The sequence below is a fragment of the Acartia tonsa genome, chromosome 7, assembly GCF_053477335.1.
Source record: "Acartia tonsa isolate MP-2025a chromosome 7, ASM5347733v1, whole genome shotgun sequence".
NCBI lineage: Eukaryota > Metazoa > Arthropoda > Copepoda > Calanoida > Acartiidae > Acartia > Acartia tonsa.
In genome coordinates this window covers 31,327,450-31,353,345 of record NC_137266.1, presented here as the reverse complement: position 1 = coordinate 31,353,345, position 25,896 = coordinate 31,327,450, and the positions used below count along the sequence as shown (strand labels likewise).

At 32.0% G+C, this 25,896-nt stretch overlaps 2 protein-coding genes across 7 annotated transcripts; one reads left to right on the top strand and one right to left on the bottom strand.

The window, feature by feature from the left end:
* The first annotated feature begins 275 nt into the window (after positions 1 to 275).
* LOC145325278 (dicarboxylate carrier UCP2-like) lies at positions 276 to 20,218 on the top strand. 6 transcript variants are annotated; one of them, XR_013881424.1, is made up of 17 exons: positions 302 to 392; positions 6,604 to 6,658; positions 8,167 to 8,237; positions 11,468 to 11,521; positions 12,051 to 12,101; positions 12,538 to 12,585; positions 12,929 to 13,036; positions 13,483 to 13,529; positions 15,510 to 15,617; positions 16,420 to 16,511; positions 16,685 to 16,779; positions 17,134 to 17,219; positions 17,639 to 17,743; positions 18,286 to 18,348; positions 18,583 to 18,645; positions 19,101 to 19,492; positions 19,794 to 20,218. XR_013881424.1 is itself a non-coding variant. In XM_080168229.1 (16 exons), exons 6-16 carry the CDS (start codon positions 12,538 to 12,540, stop codon positions 19,219 to 19,221), a joined length of 936 nt encoding a protein of 311 aa, XP_080024355.1. In that variant the 5' UTR covers positions 276 to 392; positions 6,604 to 6,658; positions 8,167 to 8,237; positions 11,468 to 11,521; positions 12,051 to 12,101; the 3' UTR covers positions 19,222 to 20,218. The 6 variants fall into 6 exon arrangements, 5 of the variants coding, with proteins under 5 accessions (XP_080024355.1, XP_080024356.1, XP_080024357.1 ...); XM_080168229.1 differs by having other exon boundaries at positions 276 to 392; positions 19,101 to 20,218; XM_080168231.1 differs by lacking the exon at positions 302 to 392 and adding an exon at positions 6,233 to 6,365 and having other exon boundaries at positions 19,101 to 20,218.
* Positions 19,473 to 25,824, bottom strand: LOC145325279 (uncharacterized). The gene is made up of 10 exons (XM_080168234.1): positions 25,774 to 25,824; positions 24,954 to 25,010; positions 24,537 to 24,576; positions 24,091 to 24,144; positions 23,544 to 23,617; positions 22,140 to 22,222; positions 21,745 to 21,801; positions 21,409 to 21,448; positions 20,856 to 20,949; positions 19,473 to 19,628 (listed from the first exon to the last, which is right to left on the bottom strand). The coding sequence occupies exons 5-10, from the start codon at positions 23,611 to 23,613 to the stop codon at positions 19,556 to 19,558; spliced, it is 417 nt and encodes a 138-aa protein (XP_080024360.1). The 5' UTR covers positions 23,614 to 23,617; positions 24,091 to 24,144; positions 24,537 to 24,576; positions 24,954 to 25,010; positions 25,774 to 25,824; the 3' UTR covers positions 19,473 to 19,555.
* Between the last annotated feature and the right edge of the window lie 72 nt (positions 25,825 to 25,896).

The following is a 25,896-nucleotide window of genomic DNA, read 5'->3' as shown; positions in this document are numbered from 1 at the left end:
ATTTATTAGATTAGTAATACGGAAATACCATGATAGAGTAGCTTCTAATTCTTTAAACTTACATTTTAGAAAGAAGAAAAAAAGTTATTAAAGAAGTAGGGTCGAAATCAATGAAAGTTTAAATATTCAATTTTTCCGATTTACCATACCTGTCCCTTCATTCACAACATACTGCATAGAAACGCCTTTAGTCTATCTACCTATCATATCTCTTTCTCTTTATCTATCTATCCTTAAAAACAAGGAACAAAAAGAGATCGGAGGCTTGGTCCTACGTTGTTGCGCAAAATTTCGCCAGTCTAATGCTTAGTAGCAGACAGGAAGCTGACCGACACAGCGAGCGTGACACACAGTTATAATTGTGAGACACGTACTTTTGTTCCCGGGTTAAGGTTGGAATTTCATTTTTGTCACAATATTTTTGATTAAATAAGAAAGAGTTTATTATAAATGTGTAGTTTATATTGCCTCAAAATAGGTTTACCTATCCTCTAAATACTCAATATAATGTAGGCTACTTTATCTTGATAGATAAATATTCCTTTAATATGTGTTTTTATATTACCTAATTGGATAAAATTTTTATGAGAAATTATTACATTTTTAAAACTGATCAAATCTATAAGGTGGTAAATCAATTTTGCAAATAAATCATAGACAAATATATTATAATGGCATTATACCTACTTAAATCTGATACTATTTAGAGATCAAAAGAAATAAGACAATAGCCGAATAATTAATGTTCATCCCCAATGATGATACACAAAATTACCCCTTCAGTAGATTAAAATTAGTGTTTGAAACGTTTGAACACTCAACATAAGGGTCCAACCAATCAAAGTTCACTAAAGCCCCAAAAGTTGTTAAGCCAACAAATAAGAAAACGTTATTATGAAACTTTGTGGACTAGTAGTAAACAGCCCATTGTACCCTCTCTCTCAGGATATAATTTGACATTGTGCTTTTAGCGGATTTGCAACACCTTGCAAAATCTTTGTTTGTAGAAACAATTAGTATAAAACTAAACAATGCAAAAGCAAAAATAAAGTCATTGTCTAAAAGTTGAATTTGATTAAACATTAGAGATTGCTATCAGAAACACCTAAACAAGTCATCGTTTAATTGGTGTAATAAAGTAACAGGATGTCTGTCTGTGTGTGTGTCTGCCTAATTGTCTGTTTGTCTTTCTGTTTGTCTGTCTGTTTGTCTGTCTGTTTGTTTCGAAGGATCTCGCGAACCAATGAACCGATATAGTTCTCCTTTAAAGGGTAGCTTCGCTCCTAACACCAAGGGGTACCGTTTTGGAAGTAAGAATAGCCTAAAACACCATAAGATATAAATATCAAGATTAAATAGTATAAACATCTCAGGACCTGTGTGAATCTTTCCTAAATTACAGAGGTCATTCAATTCAGTGGTTTTCAAGAATTTACAGACATATGAAAAAACCTACATTTTATAATAGAATAATTATACTAGATTTTTCCAAATTGACATTTCGTTTAGGAAAAGAGATGGATTTTTCTGCATTTAGCTGCATTTCTTATCAAATATCATCCTTTTAAAGGTTATTTCAAATCTTTCATCAATTTTCCTACTTTTTTTTGCAAATTTAATAAGATGTTTTAATTCATTCATTCAAAGTTAATGTATTCTATAGTACAATATCCATAAAGAAAAGCACAAAAATAAAATAAATTTTTATGAACAAATAAGTAAATTATAGTTTCTCCATTCATATTTCTATTAGATTTATGACATACGGATAAAGAGGAGCTGTATTAGATAAGATGCCTATTGGTTAAAGGCTACTTTACCCCCCAAAAAAACTTCACAAGTTGTCTCAAAAGGCGCTAAATCACCCCCACCTTCTCTTATAATGTTAAAGACAGAAGAAATTAGAGATAATCTTATCACTTTAATGAAAATCACAACATAACCTTTCAGACGTCTAACTTAAATGACAAAAAACACAGGTTTGTCCTAAAACGTGTTAACAAAGAAATGAAAATAGACATTTAGAATTATATGGCAGTCTTGATATGGAAAATTACCTGAATGGCAAAATTATTTTATACTACTAGGCAAAAAGAATGCTTTGACAAAAGTAAATGAATTAAAGAGTGTTTATTGTTCGTTTTTCCTTCTTTATGATTTTAGAGCTTGGCTTTTGTGGATTTTGTCATCCTTGTTTTTTGCCTAAATCACTACTATTTTTTTATTTCATAGAGAATCTTATATATGAATACATAATATTAACATTTATAATTACATATTGCTCTTTTTCTCCCCCGCAATGACGTCAATTACCTGCAAGTGACATAATGAAAACTTAGTAGAAAATAATGGTTCGTGTATGAATGAATAATATTATAACCACTACGAATAATGTCGAATGATAAAATACATCTAATTAGGGAATCAAAAGAAAATTATCAGAAAATTAACAATTATGATAATATTGTTATAAGCAGCATAAGCCTAAAATAATCATAGAGGGTCAAACGGATAAATTAAGCTATAGAGCAGATGTCCATTGGTCTTGCTGGCGCAAGTAAAATCTCAATCCAAATTCGCAACCGAACAGTCGATTTCAAACAATATAAAATCTGTGTAGCTGCAAAGCTTTTCTTTTTTAATATAGATACATTATTTGCATGAACAGATCACATATAAAATTTTAATTTTCTTATCACAAAACAGTCTCTTCTGTATATAATAAAGTACAGTACATTTGGTAATAATAATGCTACTCTATAAGTCACATGTGACGATGTGCCTGCTTAAATACTTCCACAAAATTACTTATTTTCTTTCTTTTTTACTTCCCCTGTATACCTCCTTTTAAAATTTCATTTAACTAAATGTTACATTTAATAAAAATGCTTTATTTTCTGATGAAACAATTGTCAAGCTACTATCACTACGCTAGTTATTGACATAATTGTCCGTGTCAAATGATTAATATTTGTTGTCAGTTGATAAAGAAATATAGGTCACAGCGAGAATAATGATAATTTCATGCCAGCGGACCCTTGAAATCAGAGCTTGGCAGCCGCGCGTCATCTACCTGTAAGCCTCATGGAAATTAACCTTTTACAACTTCAAAAATGAGCTGAAGTTTAATCCGGACCCAAATATGGCATCCCCTTATTTCAAAATAAATTCAAAGCCTCCAAAGTGGTTTAAATGTAAGGCTTAGTCGATGCTGACGCTGTATAAATTTTGGCTTCATACTTGAAATTAAATAAAAATATATTTTTTTTTATACAAATGTAATTTGCCAATGAAAATGGTAGTCACATAATGAATTTGATCCCTAACAAGAAATTTAAAGCACAAAAACTTCCTGCTAACCTTTGCTCTCAACTGTGAACAAAGTCCAAGGGCTTTTCTATGTTTACATCTCAAGTTATGTAATTTAGGATAAAACAAGGAAATTATTTTTTTATACAATATTGGTAGCGAAACTTTAGGCGTTATCCTCTTAGAAATTTTTTTTTCATTTTTTTTCAATTTTTTACTACCGACGAACAGCTATTTTAGGTTAGGTTTTAGGCTAGGGAGCCGAGCGCTGCGGCTAGGCAGGCAAGGGGGCCGAGCGCTGCGGCTAGGCAGGCTAGGGAGCCGAGCGCTGCGGCCAGAGTTCATAGTTCGCTGTCGGGGGGGAGGGGGGGTGGGGTACTCAAATTTTCAATATTGAAAAAAAAATTTCTAAGAGGATGATACCAAACTTTTCTAATTTAGGATATGTCCGTATGTATGTCTGTCGTTCATAAATTTAGGCCTGTTGGAATCTTTCTATATATTTAACACCTTACATTGTTATTTTTATACACTTTTTTCACAGAAAAAATTAGCAAGAAGAAATTTTAAAGCGTATAAACTCTAAAATTATTGCTGAAATGCACCTATCTAAGAAAGTACGTCCATGTTATTATTGTTAAGCAAAGCAACCTTAATTTTAGAAAATTCAATCCATAATAATTTTATATTTAAAAAACTGCCACTCTTATCAATATTCTTGTTCGTTTGATCAATTTTCTTTGTTGTTCTTTTTCGCTTTATGAAGTTTGTTGTCCTTTTTAATGATTATTTTTAGAACTTTAATTAATTAAATTGCAAAGGTTAGTCTTTATTTTTTATCTGTCCAAATTAAGACGTAAAAAATTAGCTTCGATGCCTTTTTTTCATATAAAAAAGAAGTCACAAATGACTAAATATAGTTATAAGTAATTTTAGACGACTTAAATGACCTAGAACACAAAAAATCCTTTTCTTACAAAGCAATTTTATTGTAGCAAATAAGAGATATAACCTCAAACTCAGAATTTTTCACAGATTCAAAGAAATGTAGAAGATTTAGTCGCAATTTCAGTTTAATTGAATTGTTCTAAGAGATTTGTCCTTCCGTAGTTATATTATCATTTTATTAAACAATGTTTAACTTAGTTGTCTTGCTATAGATTTAAGTTAAAAAGTTTATTAAAGTTACTTTTTGGTTATACTTCGTTACCGGAGAGAAAAAATATTTGAACCACTGCTAAACTATAACTAAGAATGTCATCCGACTGAAGGATCTTGACTAAATGGTCGATAATGAAATAATTTTTGCTTCATTAGTGTCAAAAAAGGATTTTAATCATTTAAGGCACGGATCACTTTAAAAATACATTTCCATCAAATATAGCAATTTCTAGAATTTATGATATGATTGTCCGTGTTAAATTTTATTTTAAATGAAGATTCTGCACGATTTTTTAAAAAAATTACAAATTAAATAATTGCGCCGTTCCATCAAGGCTTAAAAAAGTAACATGTCGCAAAAAGTTACTTAAATTACGAACAAAAGTTTTAAAAGTTGCATTTACGACACATGTAGAAACAGGGGCGTCCAAGCTTTTTATTTTGGGGGGGGTAAAATTTTTTTAAGGGGGGGGTAATTTGGTTTTGGGGGGGGTAAAATGGCGCGCGAAGCGCGCCGCAAATTTTTTTTTACCCCCCCCAAAATTTTTACCCCGGGGGTAAAATTTGCTTGGGGGGGGTAATTACCCCCCCTGAAATCTGTTGGCAGGGGTAAAATTTGTTTACCCCCCCAAAAATTTACCCCCGGGGTAAAATTTTTGGGGGGGGTAATTTAAATTTTATAAAAAATTTACTATTAAAAATGCGCGCGAAGCGCGCAAAAATTTTTTTTGTTAAAGATTTTCTATTTTGGGGGGAGTATTTACCCCCCCAAAATGGTTTGGGGGGGGGTAAATACCCCCCCCAAAATCGTTGGGGGTGCCTACGGCACCCCCAAGGTAGGGGTAATTTTTTTTGGGGGGGGGGGGTATTGTTCACAAAATTTTGGGGGTGCCAAATGGCTCATTACCCCCCCCCCTTGGACGCCTATGTGTAGAAACTATTAAATGCATATCAAAATTTGTTTTACTTTTTACAAAAGACACTCTTTGTTTTTATTACATTGTTATTTTATTACTAGATGAACTAAAGTAGCTTACAGTAATTGATTTTAAATTAGACAGTAAATGTTTGGATATATTCATCAAATATGTTTTCTAAAAACATCACAACCGAGTATTAATTTAGATTTCTGGGTATATTCCCTTTCGTGTTAACGCCTCTTAAGGTAAGTTTCGTCGTGTTTTTCACAGTAGCTTTTGATGGGTTATATTAGGTTAATAGAAAATCTACTGTCAAAATACGACGGAACGCCCCTTAAGAGGCGTTTAAAAAAATTTTCTCGTATTCATTCGAATCCGGTGGATAGGAACCGGTTCTCATCCATACGAAAAAAACTATGTCTAGCATCGTATTATATCCAGTTTTCTACGAATATAGAAATGTACAATCATAAGATTAAAACTAGTTTTTTTAGCCCCGAGGTGCCGGGAAAGCCGTTTATAATACGATACGAGAAATAACTATTATAACTTTTTTGTTCTTTTATATCTCTTGCAAAAAAGAGGGTTGGAATGTCCCTTTTCGAGCTCAAAGTCTGATGTTGGAAAAAGCAGGGATTTTGAGGTACAGAACAACAGACGAAAAATTATGTTTGGACAATGCCTCTGTTAGTTTGTACAAACCAATCAAAACAGATCAAATGTCTCCAATTAATGCAACGAAGTAGAGAACGTGTTTAAAACTTGAGGAAATAGTGTAATCTAAAGTCCATTGTCCCCTTCCTCCCTGCGGTAAAAGGAAATTTTTATCTTAAGCTCAGTTTCGAAGATTTCATTCGTTTGCTTGACTCACACTCGTGAACACACACACTCACATACATATCAACAAACAAAGCAAAAAATCTTTTGTGTCAGCATTCCTATTACTTGACTTAATTGTTTTGTTCAGAGATTTAGGTTGGTTTTATAATTATAAGTAGCGCAGCTACTATTTATCTCGGGTAAGTCCGTTATTTTCGTCGCAACGTTTAAGTAAATAACATAAAAGGGCATTTTTATTTTGTTAATATTTCAAGAGAAAATGAAAATAGAATATAATATAGTGATTTTTGTTCAAGAACTAACTTAAATGTTAAAAGAATGCGCTTCTTATGGCTATAATTGTCCTTGTTATATTATAATTAATTACTTTTAGATAAATTAAAGTGAAATAAAGAGATGTCTATGATCGAAGGAGTAGGGAATAGAGGGTAATGTGATGTTAAAAGCTTCTTGTATTGTCAATTTATCTTTCTATTGCTATTAAATATTGCTTAATTTTCTAATTGTCTTACTTCAATTTTTATTCTTCTGTATTTTAACATGTTTATATTTGAGTCTTTTTAAAAGCGAAGCTTTTCTATAATTAGGGTCGGTCCGTCCGTCCGTACGTCTGTAACGGATAGCTTTTTTCGTTAATTTAGACATGTTAGAATTGTCCTATCGATTTCAAATTTTGCATGGTGATTCCTTTAGTAGTTAGGTACGATTAAGAAAGCGTAGCAACACTAAAATCATTACCAAAATGTCCGTACGTCCATTTTTAACATATTGATTTTTTTACTTTTTTAAATAGCTTTTTTCGTTAACTAAGGCATGTTAGAATTGTCCTATCGATTTCAAATTTTGCATGGTGATTCCTGTAATAGTTAGGTAAGAGTTAGAAAGCGTAGCAACTCTATAATCATTACCAGAATGTCCGTACGTCCATTTTAAACATGTTGATTTTTTTACATTTTTAACAACAAATTTGTATGTGACCTAATTATCCGATTGGTCTGATTTTTGGTATACTGATTCCTGGGACAACAAAGTACAATTTTATAAGCGAAGCAACTCTATAATCAAGTCTTAAAAATGTAAGTATGTCCATAAACATTATCCTGTATCAAGCAGTTTTTCAACAAATTTACTTACAATTTTGCTTTTACTCTTATACATTCGCATTCTGATTATTCAGTTCTGACATTATACAAGTGTTAATGTCCGTTTGTCCTACCGTTTCAGAGCTTCGCTTTTATGGATGTTGTCATCCTTGTTACTAATCAAATATCCATTTTTAATAAGAGACAAAGCCACTCTATAAATTTTTCTTAATTTTTGTGAATTTCTTTAGTATCGAAGCTACTCTATATCAAGGTTTTTTTTCGACCTGTATGCCCTTTGGTCCTTTCTGTAGGACTCTAGTTTGTGAGAAATTATTGTTTATTTTCAACATTAAGGTTTGATTCTTTATCATGTTAATATTTTTAACTCTATATTGATAACTCTAGTAATACTGTTGCATGTAGAATACTGGCAAACTATATTTAAATTCTATATTTATACTTTTAGTAGATATATTTTTTTTAGATAAGCATAAGTTAAATACGACAAATTTAGTTCTTGATATTGGTTGCTTGTTTTTGCAGTGCTATTTGTAAAGAACCTTCTCAGTTTTTTTGCAATGCATTATCCCGGCCCCAAAAATTACTTTTATTAAAAAATTGGTGTGTTATTGTTCCACCAAATTATATTAACTGCCGATTATTAATATTCGCCAATAGCAAAAAGAATAAAAGTGGGGGATTGGTGTTCAAATAAATGCAAAAAGCAAGATGCAGTTTGTATTTTGCAATGTTAATAAGAATTTGCGAAACTAACATCTTGACCTTGGACAATAGAGAGAAAAATAAAGATTTTATGCGGAAATGAAGAAACATCTCAACTTTTTTTTCAGGAAACAGGGTTAATGTGCTCAGAAAGAAACCAGAGAAGACAAGATATCTCTAGCAGTTGGGTTGAGGACAGGTCAGTTTTTTTTGGACTTTCCCAAAAGTAGCCGGTATAGCACTTAAAATCCCCTTCCTAACTTTTAAATAATTTTAAAGTATGGAAGAGTTGTGTTTTTTTTGCTATGCCTAACCTATGCGAGCCCTATCCCTGCAGGGCCTGAACATACGGGGCTTCCAAGTATCCAATATAACCTATCCTAACGTGACCCCCCCCCCCCCCCTACCAACCCCTCTTATGTGTTACACAGTGCTCAAGAGGGTACTTTGTGTGATATCGCCGTAATTAGTTTAATAATGACAAATGACACCCAATGATTCACAGTTTAAATAACAAATAACTTTTTCATTCAAATGTTTATCTACTTTTTTTGTTGTTCTGAAACATTGAAACATCGGTAGACCAAAGGAAGATAGATTAATTTTGTACTTAAATTAAAAATACTTAATTTGTCTTTAGCTTACAAATATTAGGGAAAGCTACTTCATTTGCCTAAAGTATCATTAGTATTTGAGTTTAAAATATTAAAGAAAAGTGGTTTAGCATTAAAACTCTTTTTGACTAATTATGATTTTTATCATACATATGGTAACATTATTGTTATTTGTTGTCTGTATTTCTGGTATGACATAATATGAAAACGTGTTTATGTTTTTGCCGGGCCTTCCATTCAGTTGACAACAAGATTATTAATCATAGATATGACAATATTCAAGTCTTTATAGCCTAAAAAAAGTAAAATGGTGCTTTTCCACATAGTGCCGGTTAAGCACTGAATTCCACCATTTTTATTTCCTACTCTGGGGTGCCATAACCTTGCGTGGCTACCCATACTTAACCTGGCTTGAAGTAATAAACAAACATACAAAACTTTACACCCCCCCCCCCTTATCTTTTATTTATTTCAAAATAAGGATGGTCCCCCGTCAGTGCACAATAGGGTACTGTGTGTGATAGGGCCATGATTGTAAATGTTGACCCCAGTTAAATTTTCATATTTTGGCCGCATTATTTTGGTGCTTTTTCGTTGATATGGCAGCTTCGGCTACTATTTTTTTTGTCAAATCAAGCATTTGACTTCTAAAAGGGCGAATGAATTCGGCCGTGTTTGCCTGCCGAGCCTTGGTCACAAAGTTAAATTAAGTTACCAAAGAACGAAAGCAAATGAAAATTTTTAATCTTGATACATCGCAAAATGTTCATGTGACTTTTATTTTAACAATTAAAGCCAGGAATTTACACAAATGAATATGTTTACATGTATGTTATTGTTGACCTAGCTCTTCTTACTTATCTGCTACACAAAACACACTGTTGAAAATTACAAATTAAGTTTAAGGTCAAAATTGCACAAAAGTATAGCATATTCTGTTGAGACAAAAAACATTTATATATTTTGATAATTTCTTTTTGACAATAATAGGGAAAACAACTTTAGATTAATACTAAAGAAGTAAAAACTTTTAAAAAATTTACTTGTAATGAATTTTGTGTGTAAAATGATTTATAAATTAATAATGATAAGTTATAAATTCTTTTTTTTAAACTACTGTTTAAAAGAGACACTTTAATTTTATGAAACTATCGTGCTCAACCTTTTTTGTTTTAAAGCAGAGTGTGAAAAGTAGACGGACAATTTAAAGTGTGCCGCAAGCCAAGATAGTGCAATATAAGCAGCAACGATTTGGGATTTTCTTGGAAGAATTATCCACAATAAACTCGATCTGAACGTACTTCTGACTTTTCATATACCAGTGTTAACTGGACAAGCGCGCACTCTATAATATTTCTGAAGCGCTCAATTTTTGTAAGCGAGTCTTTTCTACATTTTGGCTGTTTTTTTCCTTCAGCCCATAACGGATGCTCTGAACGTTAATTGAGGCATATTAAATTAGCCCTATTGTCTTATTCTTGTATGTGGGTGGATTCCTGTTACAATAAGAAATGATATTAAAAGCGCATAAATTTTATAATTCATGAAATAGATATATTAAGTACAGATGTATAACCCAGACGACTAACTTGAACCAGTGCCGGGGACTAGCAAATTTCTTTCTGCTCTTTTGTAGCGACTTGGCTGTATTAATAACCACGACGGTGTTGGCTGATATTCAAAGACACAATTAAAAGTCGGCACAGGGTCCATGGGTTGAGACATATTTAACCCATTCCCCCTCTTTTGTTTTACTTTAATATTCAATTATTGAGCGTTGCTTTTTATGGATGCTGACATCCTTGTTGAAGTTGAAAGAAAGATCTATGAGAAAGATAAATTCTATGGGGGCCGGGCATAATTCTGGTACAACAAGTACATCAATAGTACATTTTAAAAGAGAGAAAATTTTAGAAAATTAATGCAAGTTCAACTTCAAATTTGTCGATTGTGTGTATATGATTTAAATATCATATAAAAGCTTCACACATATAACTTAATGTATATGATTCGTATATTTCTATTACACTGAAAAGCAAAAAGCAAAATAAATCTATTTTAAAGAAATATTAATTTGTTTAAGTGACAAAAAATTCTTATTATATGTAGCTATTTTATAATTTTTGCTGTAATATTTATTTTATTATTTTTGTATTGTATGAACCAAACTACCAGGGATCTTTGTAATCAATATTAATTAAAAAAAACAGTGTCTAATATAAAAGTGGTAGTTCAGTGTTTGTCTGTATTTTGAGATCAGTTTACGACTGGACCAATGTGGCTTCCCTGTCAAGGAAGCTTTATTTTTGCCATGAGTGGACAACGTTTTTGTATTTTGTTAGAGTTGTGCTATATACATATAATACTATAATTAGTTACAATGGATATTACCACTTTACTTAAATTTCATAAAGTGTGGTTTATAACTGATTTTAAAATTCTAATAAATCTAAAAATAATTTTTAGATTACTGTTCCCTTGTTCCCAAAAAATGGGCAATGGAAAGGGGAAAGGAAAATTGAGTTAAGGGAGGGGGGGGGGTCATATCTTGAGCTAGTAACAAATAAAAAACCATGTTAGATTCGTGAATTGTGGGGGAGGGGTACAAGGGAATGGGGTATTTGAATAAGAGGGGTGGATGAAATAATTTTCAAAACCACTTCTTGTACAAAATAAGTTTAGAATGGTAAAAATCATTTGGGATCCGTTCACTTGTCCTTAGATACTGTTAATATTAACATCTAGGATATTCAAGTTTTATAGATTTTTGATAATCTATTATAAGTTATTAAGTGTGATGTGCTTTGTTATTTAGAATATTTTCTGTGCCATCATACACTCATTCACCATCAGTAAAGGAAAAATACAGGTAATTATATTTTATTCTTAATGAGCTTTTTTGACATCAAAAGCAAATCTTTTTGTTATTGTTAAAGCTGGTTCTTTGTGTATCAGTTAGTCGTCTAAATAGTATTGATTTCTTTATACATACACAAAGCAAATCGGCAAAGCTTTTGTAATATTATACAAAAGAATGGTTAGCCATGAAATTGTTAAGTTTTGTTTCTTTGGCTGCATATTTTCAAAATAATACTGCTTAGATGCGGATTATTAAAACATCCGACAGTACGTGTGACTGCTAATATTGCTATCTATTTATTTTTCTTATTATGCTTTTTTGATATGTATGATTATATTAGATAATTGGTAGGAAAGTTTTAGATTGCCCATAAAAAGTTAGAAAATTAACAATTTCTTGGAATTAATAATTATATGGATTCTGTTATGTTTGATTAAACCATAATAGTGGATTTTTCCAATGATAAAAGTAAATCTAGTGATTTTTATGTTGAAAATTTATATTAATCATTTTTTTCTAATTTGGTTTTATTTTTTAGAGAAGTTGGTCAAGAACCGTTTAGTGAAAAGTTTAATTAAAATCAAAAAAGGTAGAAAAGCTTCTTGACAGAAAATACTTTGATTTAGTTGTTACCTTTATTATAGAAGCGAAGCTAATCTATTCATTTTTGTGGTCTTACTGTCATTCCGTCCGTCCATAACGCTATGGGTAAAATTGATTTTCTCGTCTGTAATTTAAAATAGATTGCTAAAACTTTTGATTAATACATCCTGCTTCAATAAGCATCATTTTTATGACTTACTTGGTCCGTCAGTCATGTATCAAATTATTTTTTGTGACTTTCTAATATTTCGTGATTTGTGTTATTGTATATTTATCAAATAAACGTCTTGCATATAATGCACTTTAATTTTCAGTTCGTCAATATATAATTTGTTGTGCTTCGCTTCTTATGGATGTTGTCTTCCTTGTAAAAATTGTGATTCTCAGAACAACTAAATATAAATTTAAATATATATTTTTAGATGGCTACCGTTACTAAACAGCCCGGTGTTGAAGTACCTCTACCAAAGGTAATTAAATATTTCATTCGGTTGACAGAAATGATTTCTTTCTTAATCAATTCTTCGATTGATGTGTCACTTTTTAGAATTTACAATTAAATTATATTCTATGCAAAGGTTAACATTTTAATCTTTTATGTGACCTAACTGAATATCATCAGATAAGGAGGGAACATTGGACATTAAATTATACTAATCCCCAAAGTTTGATATATCTTCCTTCCGTGTGTAAACATTCCACTAATTTTTAATTTCTGTAGGGGTAGTTTTGTTAATCTAAATGAGTGTATATTTTTTCTCTTGTCTTATCCCTTATAAAATCCATAATAGAAATTAAATTGTGTTTGTATAGCTGACCCCAGTAAAATCTGGCAAAAGTGGACTTGGCGTCCAGCTTGGAACTGCAGGCGTGGCCGCCTGTATTGCAGATCTTTTTACATTTCCACTGGATACCACTAAGGTAGGAAAGGTCGTGAATATTTAAATATTGGCACAAATCTCCGGGTAACAATAAATGTCATAGCATTGGACTTTATTTTGAAATAGAAGTTTTAAATTTTTATTAATTTGGAAATTTGGCGGATGGAATTTCCTAAAATCTTATTTTATCCAGGGAGGGAGAGGACATCAGACTGTTCATTACTATAGTCCCCAAATTTAGATATAACTTCATCATTGATAATAATCATTTGGTGTGTACATACTTTTATCGGCCATTGTCTTATCCCTGTAGATCCCTGAATTGTATCAACTAATTGCTTTCATCTATTATATCAGCCGCAGATGAATATGAAAAGCCTTTTAAATTCATATTCTTCTGATCTTTCAATCAATAATCCGCAGTCGGTCGCCGAATTTCCTAATATTTCAAGTCATTGCTTATGAATTAATTATTAATTGTTGTAGGTTCGGTTACAGATTCAGGGTGAAGGCGGGGCCAATGGAAAATCTAGGTAATTCTAGTCAAACTTTGCTTTCCTTTAATTGAGTACTGAACCCCCTCTTCTTGTTTTCTATAAAATGTTTGTTTTATGTCTAACCTCTGTGGGATCTCTATGCTTGTGGGCTACCCAGTACCCTATATAAGCTAACCTAACCCTGACCTAAAGTTAAACGCCCACCCATATTTTCAATTTATTTAAAAAACAAGGTCGGTATCAGTTCTTGCTCCACTAGTTACTTTGAGGGAAACCCCTAGTGGAACTAAATTTTTTATTGTAATGGGAGATTTATTATTGTTTGAAATTTTTACGGAGTTATTTAAAAGTATACACTCGAAATAATTATTGATAGTTTGATTAATTTATTTTTCATTGTTCTATTCTTATATCCCTACAATTCCAGAACTTGTTGTTACCTTAGATACAATATGTATGTCAGACATAGTACTTTTAGTAGAGTAGCACATCTTTAGATAGGGCAGTCTGTTTCACTTAATTACATTAAGTATTTCAAACTTTTAAACATCTGTGCTTTATGACAATAACTGCCATTATTTGCTCAATGCCCACACATTCAACTTTTATGTACTCTTTTAGATTAATTATCATTTTAAAAGCGAAGCTTTTCTATAATTAGTGTCCATCCGTAACGGTTAGTTCTTTTCGTGTAACTGTCAGCACTTTTCGTTAAGTTAGACATGTTAGTATTGTCGTATCGATTTCAAACCTTGCATGATGATTTCTGTAACAGTTAGTTACAATTTAGAAAGCGTGGCAACTCTATAATCGTTACCAGAAAGTCTGTACATCCATGTGTTAATGTTCCTTTGTCCTTCATTTCCAGAGCGTCGCATTTATGGATATTTTCATCCTTGTTTGTGTAATTTATGGTAGGGAAGCTAATTTATAACTTATCTGTTGATCTATTCTGTTTGTGTAATATCTATTTCTTATAATATTTAAGATTATATTGACCTACTAGCGGCTTCGACCCTAGCCTCTAGGGGCTTTGCCCCAAGAGATGATAAAAAAAGTTAAGGTGAAATTAAAAAAAAAAAAAATAAGAAGGACCAAGGAAATCTTCTACAAAAAAAGGACTAAGGATATCTCCTACAAAAAAAAGGACCAAGGATATCCCACTCCCAAGAAAATAGCTTAAAACCACCACAGGACCATTAGGTATATTCCCTGAAGAGTAGAAACCGATCGGTTCAGTGGTTGAGATCTTAAGCTTCAGACAGACGGACGGACAGACAGACATCAAGCTACTTTGTATTATATATAAGCTTGATATAATGTTGTGTTTTAATCTTGAGAATATTATCCTTATATCTAAGTCTATTTAACTCTAATGGATATTTTCTTGATTCGTCATTTTGTTATCTTGCGTAATAGATTTCAAATTCTTTAAATACCTTCCACGTTTTTTTCTGTAATTTCCCAAAACAAAACTTTTAAAATAGAACGCAAAGAAACGAATACACATTATTCGTTTGGGCCAATTTCATTCATATAAATTAGGACATCAAAAACAAAAGAATAAGAATATTTCTTGCTGTACTTTAATGTTGTTTTGAAAAGTAATGTTATTTTGCTTTCTAAATGAGGCTTTCAAGTTTCTTTTTGTTTTATGCACTTCAAACGTAAATAGAGCAAAACGATGCAGTTATTAGGAACACAGTAATAGTGTCTGACTGATTATGACGTAACAAAAAAAATTAGCCAATGAGAGGCCACTATAAATTTTACCATTGGACAATAACGGCCTATCATTGGCTAATTTTTTTGTTACGTCATAATCAGTCAGACACTATTACTGTGTTCAGTTATTAGAGATAAATCTCAAAAATCCCACTCACCTTGTTAACCGAATTTCTTGAAATATTAATTGTATTTATATGTATAGACGTCCAGCAGGAGTTATTAGGGTGTTTTCCCCCTTTTAAAAAAGCTTTGACGTACTTGCTTCCTCAATGTATTTTTTTATATCAGTGGCGTTTTTCGAACCTTGTTCAACATTGGACGTTACGAGGGCGTGGCATCTCTATACAGTGGCATTGTTCCTGGACTACAAAGGCAGATGGCCTTCAGTGCTATTAGGTAAATATTATTAATTTAGTGCTTTATGATAAACTAGCGGCTACGCCCCTTTAGGCAACCTTCAATTTCAATTTTAGAATAAAAAAATCATATTAGAATTTTTCAGCTTCTTGATAGTCATAAGCATAAGAATTAGAAAATATATTTTTTTCTGATATTGCCACTTCCTTTAATTCCTGTTATTTCGTAAGAATTTCTGTTCTCCTGTTAACTTATGTAAACTTGAAGGAAAATTACTCTACTGTAATTGCACTTTGTTACACTCCTACTTTGTATGTTAAGAATTTTTATCCAGAATATTTCTAGAAAAATCTCTTTTGTTTTAATAGCACAGATACCCAATATTAATGGCATGGTTGTACGTCATATTTGAATGTTTAGATATATATGTTCTAAAATTACTGAACAGATTTTAATTTTTCACAAACTTTTCAGCATTTCTACATTTGATTAAACCTTTAACAAAGTGAGGGAGGGGATATTGGAAATTCAATTATACTTATCTCGAGAGCTTATAAACACGTTCAGCCATTTGTTGGCCTAAAACCTTTGTTAATCTTGGTTGATTTATGATTAAGTGTGTCCAAACTTTTCAACCATGGATTTTAATTTTTAATCTAATTTAGGGGCAATTTGTTTAGCATGATAGGGGAATTATATATTGTGTAATGTCTAATATTTGCATTTACCACAAATCCTTTCTGACTAAGTAACATTAAGGGTTATAGAGTAGTTTTTCTACTCAATAGACTATCTAGATAATACTTGGGTTTTAACAAGATTATTGAACAGAATATTTCAGAATTGGCGGGTACGAGACTGTCAGGGAAATGTACCAAGAAATGTCCGGAGCCAAGACAGGCATGCAAATGCTGGGCATTAGAATAGCGGCAGGTTGGTAGAATAAAAGTTTATCTTATCAAATCCTGATATTTTTATTTTCATTCCATCCCATATTAGTGGATAGATTTAATACATTTTATGTGTCATCATTGGGAATTTACATCAATTTATCTGATATTTTCTTATCCCTTTAGATCCCTGGTCCTAACACTGAATGTTTGTAGGTGTAACCACAGGAACGCTGGCTATCCTATGTGCCCAGCCCACAGATGTTGTCAAAGTGAGAATGCAGGCCGCTGGTGGCAAGGGACAGTACAAGGTAAGAATATTTCTGATGTCAAATTATATGGGAATCTATATATTATTTTTTGGATTTAGCACAATATTTTCATGTACTTTGATAAACTAGTACTCGCAGCTGGCAAAAGTAACTCCCCCCCCCCCCATAATCACCTTTATTTCCCATCCCCCTCTTCTTCTATTGGATGAACTAACTGACCAATAAATAAGGTCCATATTAGCATACTAAATTTCCTCTGTTAAAATATCCACGTACATCCTTTATCCATTGGAATGGGTAATTAATGGTTGACTACAATCAATACTGACAAAAAATACATACACCAAAGGTTTTTTTTAAGTTTTAATTTAATAAATAACATTGTTTATTTAGGGAGTTATGGACGCTTATGTGAGTATAGCCAGACAGGAAGGTTTTAAATCTGGTTTATACAGAGGAACTGGTCCAAATATTGCCAGGTATAATTGCAAATTTTTGCAGGGAGGAAGGGGGCTATGGGCTGTTTATTACACTAGTTTTTAATAATGTTTTTGTGTTCTAGCTTTAACTTGAAAACTTTGGGTAATTTGATTGGTTTGTTAATTTAGTTGAGTGTTTAAACGTTTCAACCACTAATTTTAATCTACAAAATGGGTATTTTTGTGTAGCATCTTTGGGGATTTACATAAATTATTGGCCATTATCTTATCACTTTAGATCCCTGAACGAAATTAGTCTTTTATTTCAGTTATAATATCAATTATATTTTGACTTATTTCACCTCAATTTTGTGGTTTGCTAGTTTGAAAACCTTGAAATTAAACGAATTTATTTGTTTTGTATTAAGAATTTAATAATTTATCTAATAATGAACGCTAATATATAATTCTTAATTTAGGAATTGCATAGTAAACGTTGGAGAGACAGTTGTGTACGATGTTGTGAAAGATTATTTCATCAGATCCAATATTATGATTGATGGAATCCATTGCCACCTTGCCAGGTATATGCTTGTTTTTTGTTAGTAACGTCTAGTAAATCCAGAGCATCATCCGCTTGTAATGAGATGCAATACTTTAACACCCAAGGATATTAGGTTAAGTAACATCCAACAGACAACCAACCCTTTGATTGCACGACCTTTGTTTAAGAAGTCTTAACTTTGCATGGTAATGAGTTGCGCCGGTTTATGGGCTAAGGCATGCCCTACTCTAACTATCTATGCCGAACTTCTGACAAAGCAGCATTAGAAGTGTTGGGCCTAGATTCGAACCTATCACCTCCCCGACGAATGCTTAATTATTAGTACTTTGTGCTGGACTAAAATTACACCAACAAAGAAAAAATATTCTGATATACAAAGTAGGCTTTTAAGCTTGTCCTTTTAGATTTGGTTAATCACAAAACTTGAGTTTCCAATTTAAGAAAGCTTCTTATCGGTCGGAACACTTTTTTAAATTTTCATTCATAGTGTGGGTTTAAGCTATTTATTTTAGAAAACTGAACTTCTTGAATTCTTGAAAATTTTGATAATGTTAATTTTAGTGCCGTAGTAGCTGGTGTAACTGCAACTATTCTTGCCAACCCTGTCGATGTCATCAAAACAAGGTAATGAATTGTAAACAATTATAAATTGATTGGGTGTTATAAACTAGCATATCATTAGCAAATCAAATTTGTTCGGCTTAAGCTGTCTTTTTATATAAAAAGTGCTATTTTATGAAAATATAATTTGACCTAATCAATATAATCCCTCGAAATGTGATTATTTCTATTTAAAACTTGTTATACCTTACTCAAATTATAGTTATTTCAATTTTGTGAGTGGTTATTTTGTTGTAGGTATATGAACAGTCCAAGAGGGAAATATGGCGGAGTTTTGAATTGTGTTGCTTCCACAGCAAGGTAATTGAAGATTATTTTTATTAGTTGTTAATGACCATAATGCCAATTTTCTGAAATGATAGACTGACTTCAGAGCCTATACAAACTTGAAGAAAATGTTTCCTATATCCCTAAAATTTTACTTCCAATCCCCCTTCCCCCGCCTCCAAAGATCATATAAGCTTAAACAGCAACCATATCAGTGTAGACGTTTATGGTTTTTTGCCCCAAACCAATAAGGCCTCTAGGAACTACTCATTTTGGAAGCTGGAAACTGTTATAACTTACTTAAGAACTTTTTATAAATCTTCATATATAGGTTAACCATTTGGGCCTAGCCACCTCATAACCTTGCATTTGATCCTAGGGTTCATACGTTCATTTTTAATTTAAGTGTAAACAAATATATTAAGCTTTATTTTAAACACAATTAACATATAATAATTTGAAGATTAATAGAATTTTTTAAATTTCAGAAAAGAAGGAATGGGAGCATTCTACAAAGGCTTCACCGCTAGCTGCATGCGTCTTGTCTCCTGGAATATTGTCCTGTGGTTAACTTGGGAGCAAATTAAACTTCAAATGAAGAAGTTCTAAATGTTTTTATAGGCAGAGTAAGAAAAAATGTTCTCTAAAATGATGGGTTGATAAATCCAATATCATTTCACTATTTTGTTTTTAAGAATCATACATTCTTATAAGATAGGGAGAAAACATTTTTCCTATTCTCTGTATATTTACAAATATGTATCATTTTATAGCAAACTTAATTTTATATTTATTGACTAGATCAAAATATGTATTGACCATATAATATTTTAAAGATATTTATTGGAAAATTTATATATAAAGGGGACAGCCAAAAAGCGTCATTTGAAGCAAAATTTTCTGTATGAAAGATTGTAGATTTTCCATTTTATGTTTGAACTATTTATCCTACCACATGTTGTTGTATTGGCTGCTCGTGTTCCATTTTCTTATCCGGGGTTGTCGTCTGGCAATTCCTATCATATACAATTTAAAACACTTGATAAACTTTTGGTGGAAAGTAAATTGGTTATAACCAAAAAAATATATTTGATATTTTGTAAATCTATAATAATTCTGATATTCTATAACCACATAATAGGTTTTGCCTCATTTAAAGTTTTTTGTCTGCCCCCTTTTAGATTGATATATCTGACTCCTAGCTGAAACCAAATTTTATACTTATTTATAAACTGAACACTATAAATAATTTACCTATTTATTTTAACTTGTATTTAATAATTATAGCAGGCTAGATAATTTTTATCTATTTTATTTAAAATTTTAAATTTTGACTCTAAGGTTCGCTTTAGCTTAGCTAACAAAATTAGGAACAGGAAAAAACAGGACATTTAATTTTAAAAGAGTAATGGGTAAAAAAATTACTTGTCAAGTGACCTAAGCTATAATTATGCGTTTTAGCATAAAATCTGAATTTATACCTAAACTTTATAAAAATTTGAACATTTTTAAAATTTAAAAATTCTTGTGATTTCTAATCTGTGATGTAAATATTGAGTTGCATTGTACAATATCATGACGTAATAAAGTATTTTTGTTGTCATAATTGTGTTATTTTATCTTTATCGTATATCAACATGTTTTATCCGTCTGGTTTATTTTACATCTTCGTTGGCTGTGGGAATGGTCCATTAATATTTATAGTGCTATCGGCATTAGAGTAAAATATTTTAGGAGGAAGGGGTTAAGTAACTGTCTACCTATCCCAATTGGGTTTTTAAAAATCAACCAATGGTGTCGGGAATATTAACATAGCTAAGTAGCAGAAAACAATTTGCTAGCAGACGATTAAGGTCATTGTAAAAGTAAGGGAGGTAGTTATATGTATATATCTATACTATAGATCTGTTCTTATCGTCAACGTCCCTAGAAGCCTCTTATGGTGGGGGAAAGGGGGAAATCTACCACCCCTTAATTTACAATCTAAGTTTTAAAAAAAAGTAAAAAATTAGGGGGTTATATTTTTCTAAGGGTGATTTTCTTGGTAGGGGGGAATACCCGACACAAATTTAGTTATAAAACTTCCTTGGACCTGCAATACGCTTTACTGAAAAAAGTATCATATCAGTTCAGCGTTTGCATGGGTGGCAACGCCCCTTCTCAAGCTTCTATTGAGACAACAGGTAAATCCTTGTACAATGAAAAGCGACTTTACATTTCTAAAAAAAGTTTGGTCAATTTACCTTGAAATCATTTTTAATTCTCTTAGTTTGCTAACAACTTGATGAACAGAGAATTTATTATTTCCAGGATTGATATCGCCACTTAACCATTTCTCTTAAAGAATAACAATTTCTTTATCGCAAATACTACGCCGCTCGAGGACTCTGGGAACACTTGAAGTAATCTAGACATGTTAGAATGGTCCTACCGATTTCAAACAGAAAGTCTACGTTCATTATATGATTTTTTTTAAATCACAACATTTTTTTGTGTCATATAATTATCCTTTTTTTCTGATTTTTGAAATAATGTTTCATAGGAAAAAAGGAATAGTATTATGAGCGAGGCATCTCAACAATAAAAATCCTAAAAATAAAAGTATGTCCTTTTTTATAGTATCCTATATCTACGCAATATTGCAACACATGTATGTACAATTTCGTTTAGACTTAGATATTAATGTTCTGCTTATTATATTCTGATACTCTACAAGAGTTATTGTTCGTTTGTCTTTCCTTCCGATTTTAAATCTTTGCTCTTATGGATGCTGTCATCATTGTTTTTAAAATTTACCTAGCTGTTGAATTTGAAATTTTATAGGTTTTTCTGGTACCTATAAAATCAATAATTAATTTGTATATACACAATGTAAAGCAATTCCTGGCTATTATTCAAATTGCCTCTCTGATTTTTAAACAAAAGGGAATTAATCAACAATTTGAAAAATAGAATATAGTTAAATGTTTAGATGCTGTGAGTATTGGTTTAAAAAATATGACGTAACAAAAAAAATTAGCCAATGAGAGGCCGTTATTGACCAATGGCGGCATGCGTAGTGGGCTCTCATTGGCTGATTTTTTTTGTTACGTCATATTTTTTAAACCAATACTCACAGCATCAAATGTTTACCTTGGGTGGTAAATCTGTATTTAGGGTTTGAATTTTTTCATATTCTGTTGAATTATTCTAAAATATATTTTATAAATGCATTTTTATCAGTAACATTGATAAATAACGTTGCTGTTCCTCTATCATTTTTAAAAGCGAAGCTTTACTTTAATCAAGTCCTAAATATTAAAACCAACTAAAACTAAAAGTCATTAAACAGTATCATTTAAACAAACAATTTTGAACAACAGATATACAATTTTTTTAGACTGATAAATTATTATTCAGCTCATTAAGTCATGACACTCTACTTGTGTCAGTGTTCTTTTGACCTACCGTCTGAGTTTAGAGCTTCGTTTACATGGATTTTGTCATCCCTATTTACAATAATTTTAAACCTGGCGAAACAAACTTACCATTTTTTCAATATATTCAGAAAGGTTCTTGTCAAATTCTACTTGGATAACTTTAATTTCTGATTCTGCTTTAGGTTTTGTTTCTATAAATAGAAGTAAATGTACAGATTCTTTGCTGCTTTCCCCCCCCCCCCCTTCCCCCATCCCCCTGTCTTAATTTTAAAATAATTGTGGGATCCTTAACGCTGCGGGGCTACTAGGTACCCAACATAACCTATCCAAACCTAGTGTTATCTCTGTGGGGAAGGGGGCTCTAACCATGCGACCTGGACCGGAAATAACATAACCTAACATTAGGCAAAATAATATCACACGAAAAACACCCACCCATCCTCCTTTTATTATAATTTATTTTAGAAAAGTGAAGGGAGCGAGAGAAGGGACTGTAAATGATACTGCTACAATTGTAGATATTATAATAAAAATCGAAGTTACTCTATAATCCACTTTGTATGTATGTCCGTCAGCCCGTCAGTAACACTGAGGGGTTAACCCCTTACAGTCGGGCCCCTTGCCGCACCTTAATCAGTCGGGGGGGGGGGGGGGGGGGCGTTCAACGCCCCCCCCTGTTATCTCAGTTGCTTTTAGAGCTAGAGGGCTAAAAAATTTTGTGTAAGTCCCCTGTGTTATGATGTATTTCCGACCTTAAGTAAGTCAAGGTCAATTTTCGCTTCCTTCACCCTTTTATTTAACAACCTTTATTTTTAGGTCCTTTTTTACTTAAAAATTTCAAACGGCTGTAATTTTTTTATTTTTGAAGCTAGAATAAAATTTTTTTTGCAGAAAATGTTAATCTTTATGTAAATTTTATATTTCAAATATCAAAATATAAATTTCAGCGGCCGCAGCTGTACTTGGCAGCTGCCAGCCGCCGCAGTCGACGGTCGGCGGGAAAACGGCGGCGGATCTTTATGAAATTTTAATACGTTATGTAGACATGTAAGAAAAGCTTAAGTTTAAAATTTGAAGTCTCTAAGTCAAAAATTGCGGCCACAGGAGCCATTTAAAGATTTCTGGAGACTTGGAGGATCAGGACCTGCAGGATCATACCTGGAACCTGAAATTGACTTGAACACCTGTATTTTATATGAGGATGTACTACTAGAGGATATTTTAGTATTTTGGTATGATAAAATGCTTTGTTTTAGTCAAAAAAATATTTTTGCTCTTTACCTGGATGACCCTGCCAGGTTTGCTGGCATCCTGTGCCCGCCAGGATGGAGATATTTAAAAAATTCCAACTCTCAGTTGTGTGTCATACCCATACTTAAAAAGTCACGCAGTTTGGGCTCTTTATCTTTCACACACAGAAAATGAGATATAAAAAACCGGATGGGGGGGCGTTCAACGCCCCCCCCCCCCCTCGACCGTTAAGGGTTATGTGAACTTTTTTCCCTAAATTACCTCCCCTGATGAGTTCACTGATAGAAGATGTTTTAGCTCTTGGGCGAGGTTCTCTTGTAGGCACTGACATTGACCTATTATATATATATACTAGCGGCTACGCCCCTAGAGGCCTCTAGTGGCACTTTAAATGTTTTTGTTTGATAAAGTCTCTACTTTAATTTTTTTGTACGATACCTCTTCATTTGACGTTGAAGTCTCCTAAACGTGTTTTAAAATTTCGATTTTTTTGTCATTTCTCTTGGGAGGGTGGTGGTACCCTCCCCCAAAATAGTTAAAAACCTTCCCGGGACTTATGAGAAGCTACCCTGTTAAGGAGAACCCGATCGGTTCAGCGGTTAGCGAGATCCTTCGGTACACACAGACAGACACACAGACACACAGACATCCTGTTACTTTAGTATAAGGATATCTATTTTCGGATCATGGAAAGAAAACAAAGTTTCGTCATATTTTCACAGCAGCTATTATACTACTCCTCATCTTTTATCAAACTTTCTACACTTTTGAAGTTCTTATTCAATTGTGATGCAAAATAAATGTTTACCTTGATTCTCTAAAATTTAACACTACTGATTTTCTTACTTCATTGCTTAACGATCTAATTTACAAAAAGGGCATTATTTAATTTTTTAATGTTCTTACAACGTAAACGCGAAAATTTCTTAGCTTTTAATAATATATCCACATGAAACGTTCGAAAGCCACTAAGTTCTAGTTTTCAAAGAGGTGAATAGCTAACATGTTCTGTTGGTAGATTACAGTAAATATAATATTTAAACTTCCCTTATGTTTTACATCGTTGCTTTTTATTTGGTTAGTTGGTACGCCACTAGCCCCAAAGAGAGGGCGATCAAGATAAGAAAAATAGCCTAAAAATTCAAAAACATTTAAAAGGCTTCCCTGTAAAGAACAATCAATTTGGTCCAGCAGTTTCACACATCATTAGACGACTAAACCTTACTACTCTATATCATAAAAGGATGACTTTACCTTTCAATGTTAATTTGACGGCTTTCCCTGATTTGATCTGCAATTCATTTTATTCTAGCATTTAAAAAAAATACCGTAATCATTAGGAAATGAGGGTAAATGTTTTGATATAGGAATGAACCTAGCTATCTAGAATTTTTTACCCTCTTGACATATTAAACTGTTGGGGTAGTATCAAAGTATTCCAGAGTGTAAGCATTTATGTGAGAATTTAAAATATAATAATGTAAGAGGATAAATATTTCCTGAGAATTTGGGTATGTGCATGTCCAATCTTTTTTTAAGGTAGGTATCAACACCCACTCATACACACCTCTGTTTATAAAACGTTTCAATCTAAATTTAAATCATTGACACATTTTCTTATCAAAACTCACATTCAAATTTTAATGAGTCAATTATGCTAGAACTCTCCTGTGGCGATTTTTTGTTTAATTAATTCTTTATTTTCAACAGGCACTACTTCATCAAATGCTTAATTAAGTAAAAAATATAAAAATTAAAAACATAATGCAAACGAAATGTTTTGTTCAATAGTCGTTCTCTTAGTTTTCAAAACTAAATGTTTCAAGGTATCAACTTACTACAGATTGAAATTTAAAAAAAAAATAAAAGTAAGAATGGACAATTATCTACACAAATAGCACAATAGTTTAAATATATAAAAAAAAGAGTAGAGTATAAATAATATAATAGAAAAGGAAGGATAAAATTAGTTCAAAAACAAAATTCATGCATAACATTAGTTCGATGATTATGGCTAGGCTCCGATACTATACAAGGATGACAGCATCCATAAGTAGCGAAGAAGAAAAAAAATCATGGATGGACAAACTGATAAAGTAAGATATATAGCAGATGTTCAGTGATGGCATGCAAAAAATCATGGGAAAAAACTCGAAACGGATAAGTGTGTCTTTTAAAGCATGACCGACAGACCGACGGACCATACACTGGGTGCTCATTGGTACAGGGAATCTCCACCAAAAATTTTTAGTCGACTATCTTAAGTAGCAGACGAGAAAATCGCATTTCCCCCATTGCGTTATTGACAGACTGACTGGCGGACAGATAAAGGTGTATATAGAAAAGCTTCGCTTCTCAAATTATTCTATTGCATATATGTACTTTGAATTCCATTATTTTATGATTAAAAATAAATAGAATGATTCATTTTAAGACGACTTAAAATATCTATCTGTTATCATTTATAATTCTTAAAGCTTCATCCTTTTACCATTTATAACTTCTTCTTCGTTTTCTAATTGATCTTCCTCAGTCTCTATTCCTTCCTATTATTATATCAAATGGAATTTTAGATAAATTACAATGTAAATGCTAAATTACATTCTAAACGAAG

Bases quoted from the DNA above. Each gene is read 5' to 3' on its own strand.
- LOC145325279 (XM_080168234.1), bottom strand. From the start codon at position 23,613: ATGTCAGTGCCTACAAGAGAACCTCGCCCAAGAGCTAAAACATCTTCT. The intron at 21,802-22,139 runs GTAAGTTTGTTT...AATATATTTTAG, and splicing joins CTGAATATATTGAAAAAATG to AATAATTCAACAGAATATGA. The intron at 20,950-21,408 runs GTAAATTTTAAA...TTATTCTTTAAG, and splicing joins ATTTCAAATTCAACAGCTAG to AGAAATGGTTAAGTGGCGAT.
- LOC145325278 (XM_080168229.1), top strand. From the start codon at position 12,538: ATGGCTACCGTTACTAAACAGCCCGGTGTTGAAGTACCTCTACCAAAG. The intron at 18,349-18,582 runs GTAATGAATTGT...ATTTTGTTGTAG, and splicing joins GTCGATGTCATCAAAACAAG to GTATATGAACAGTCCAAGAG. The intron at 18,646-19,100 runs GTAATTGAAGAT...TTTAAATTTCAG, and splicing joins TGTGTTGCTTCCACAGCAAG to AAAAGAAGGAATGGGAGCAT.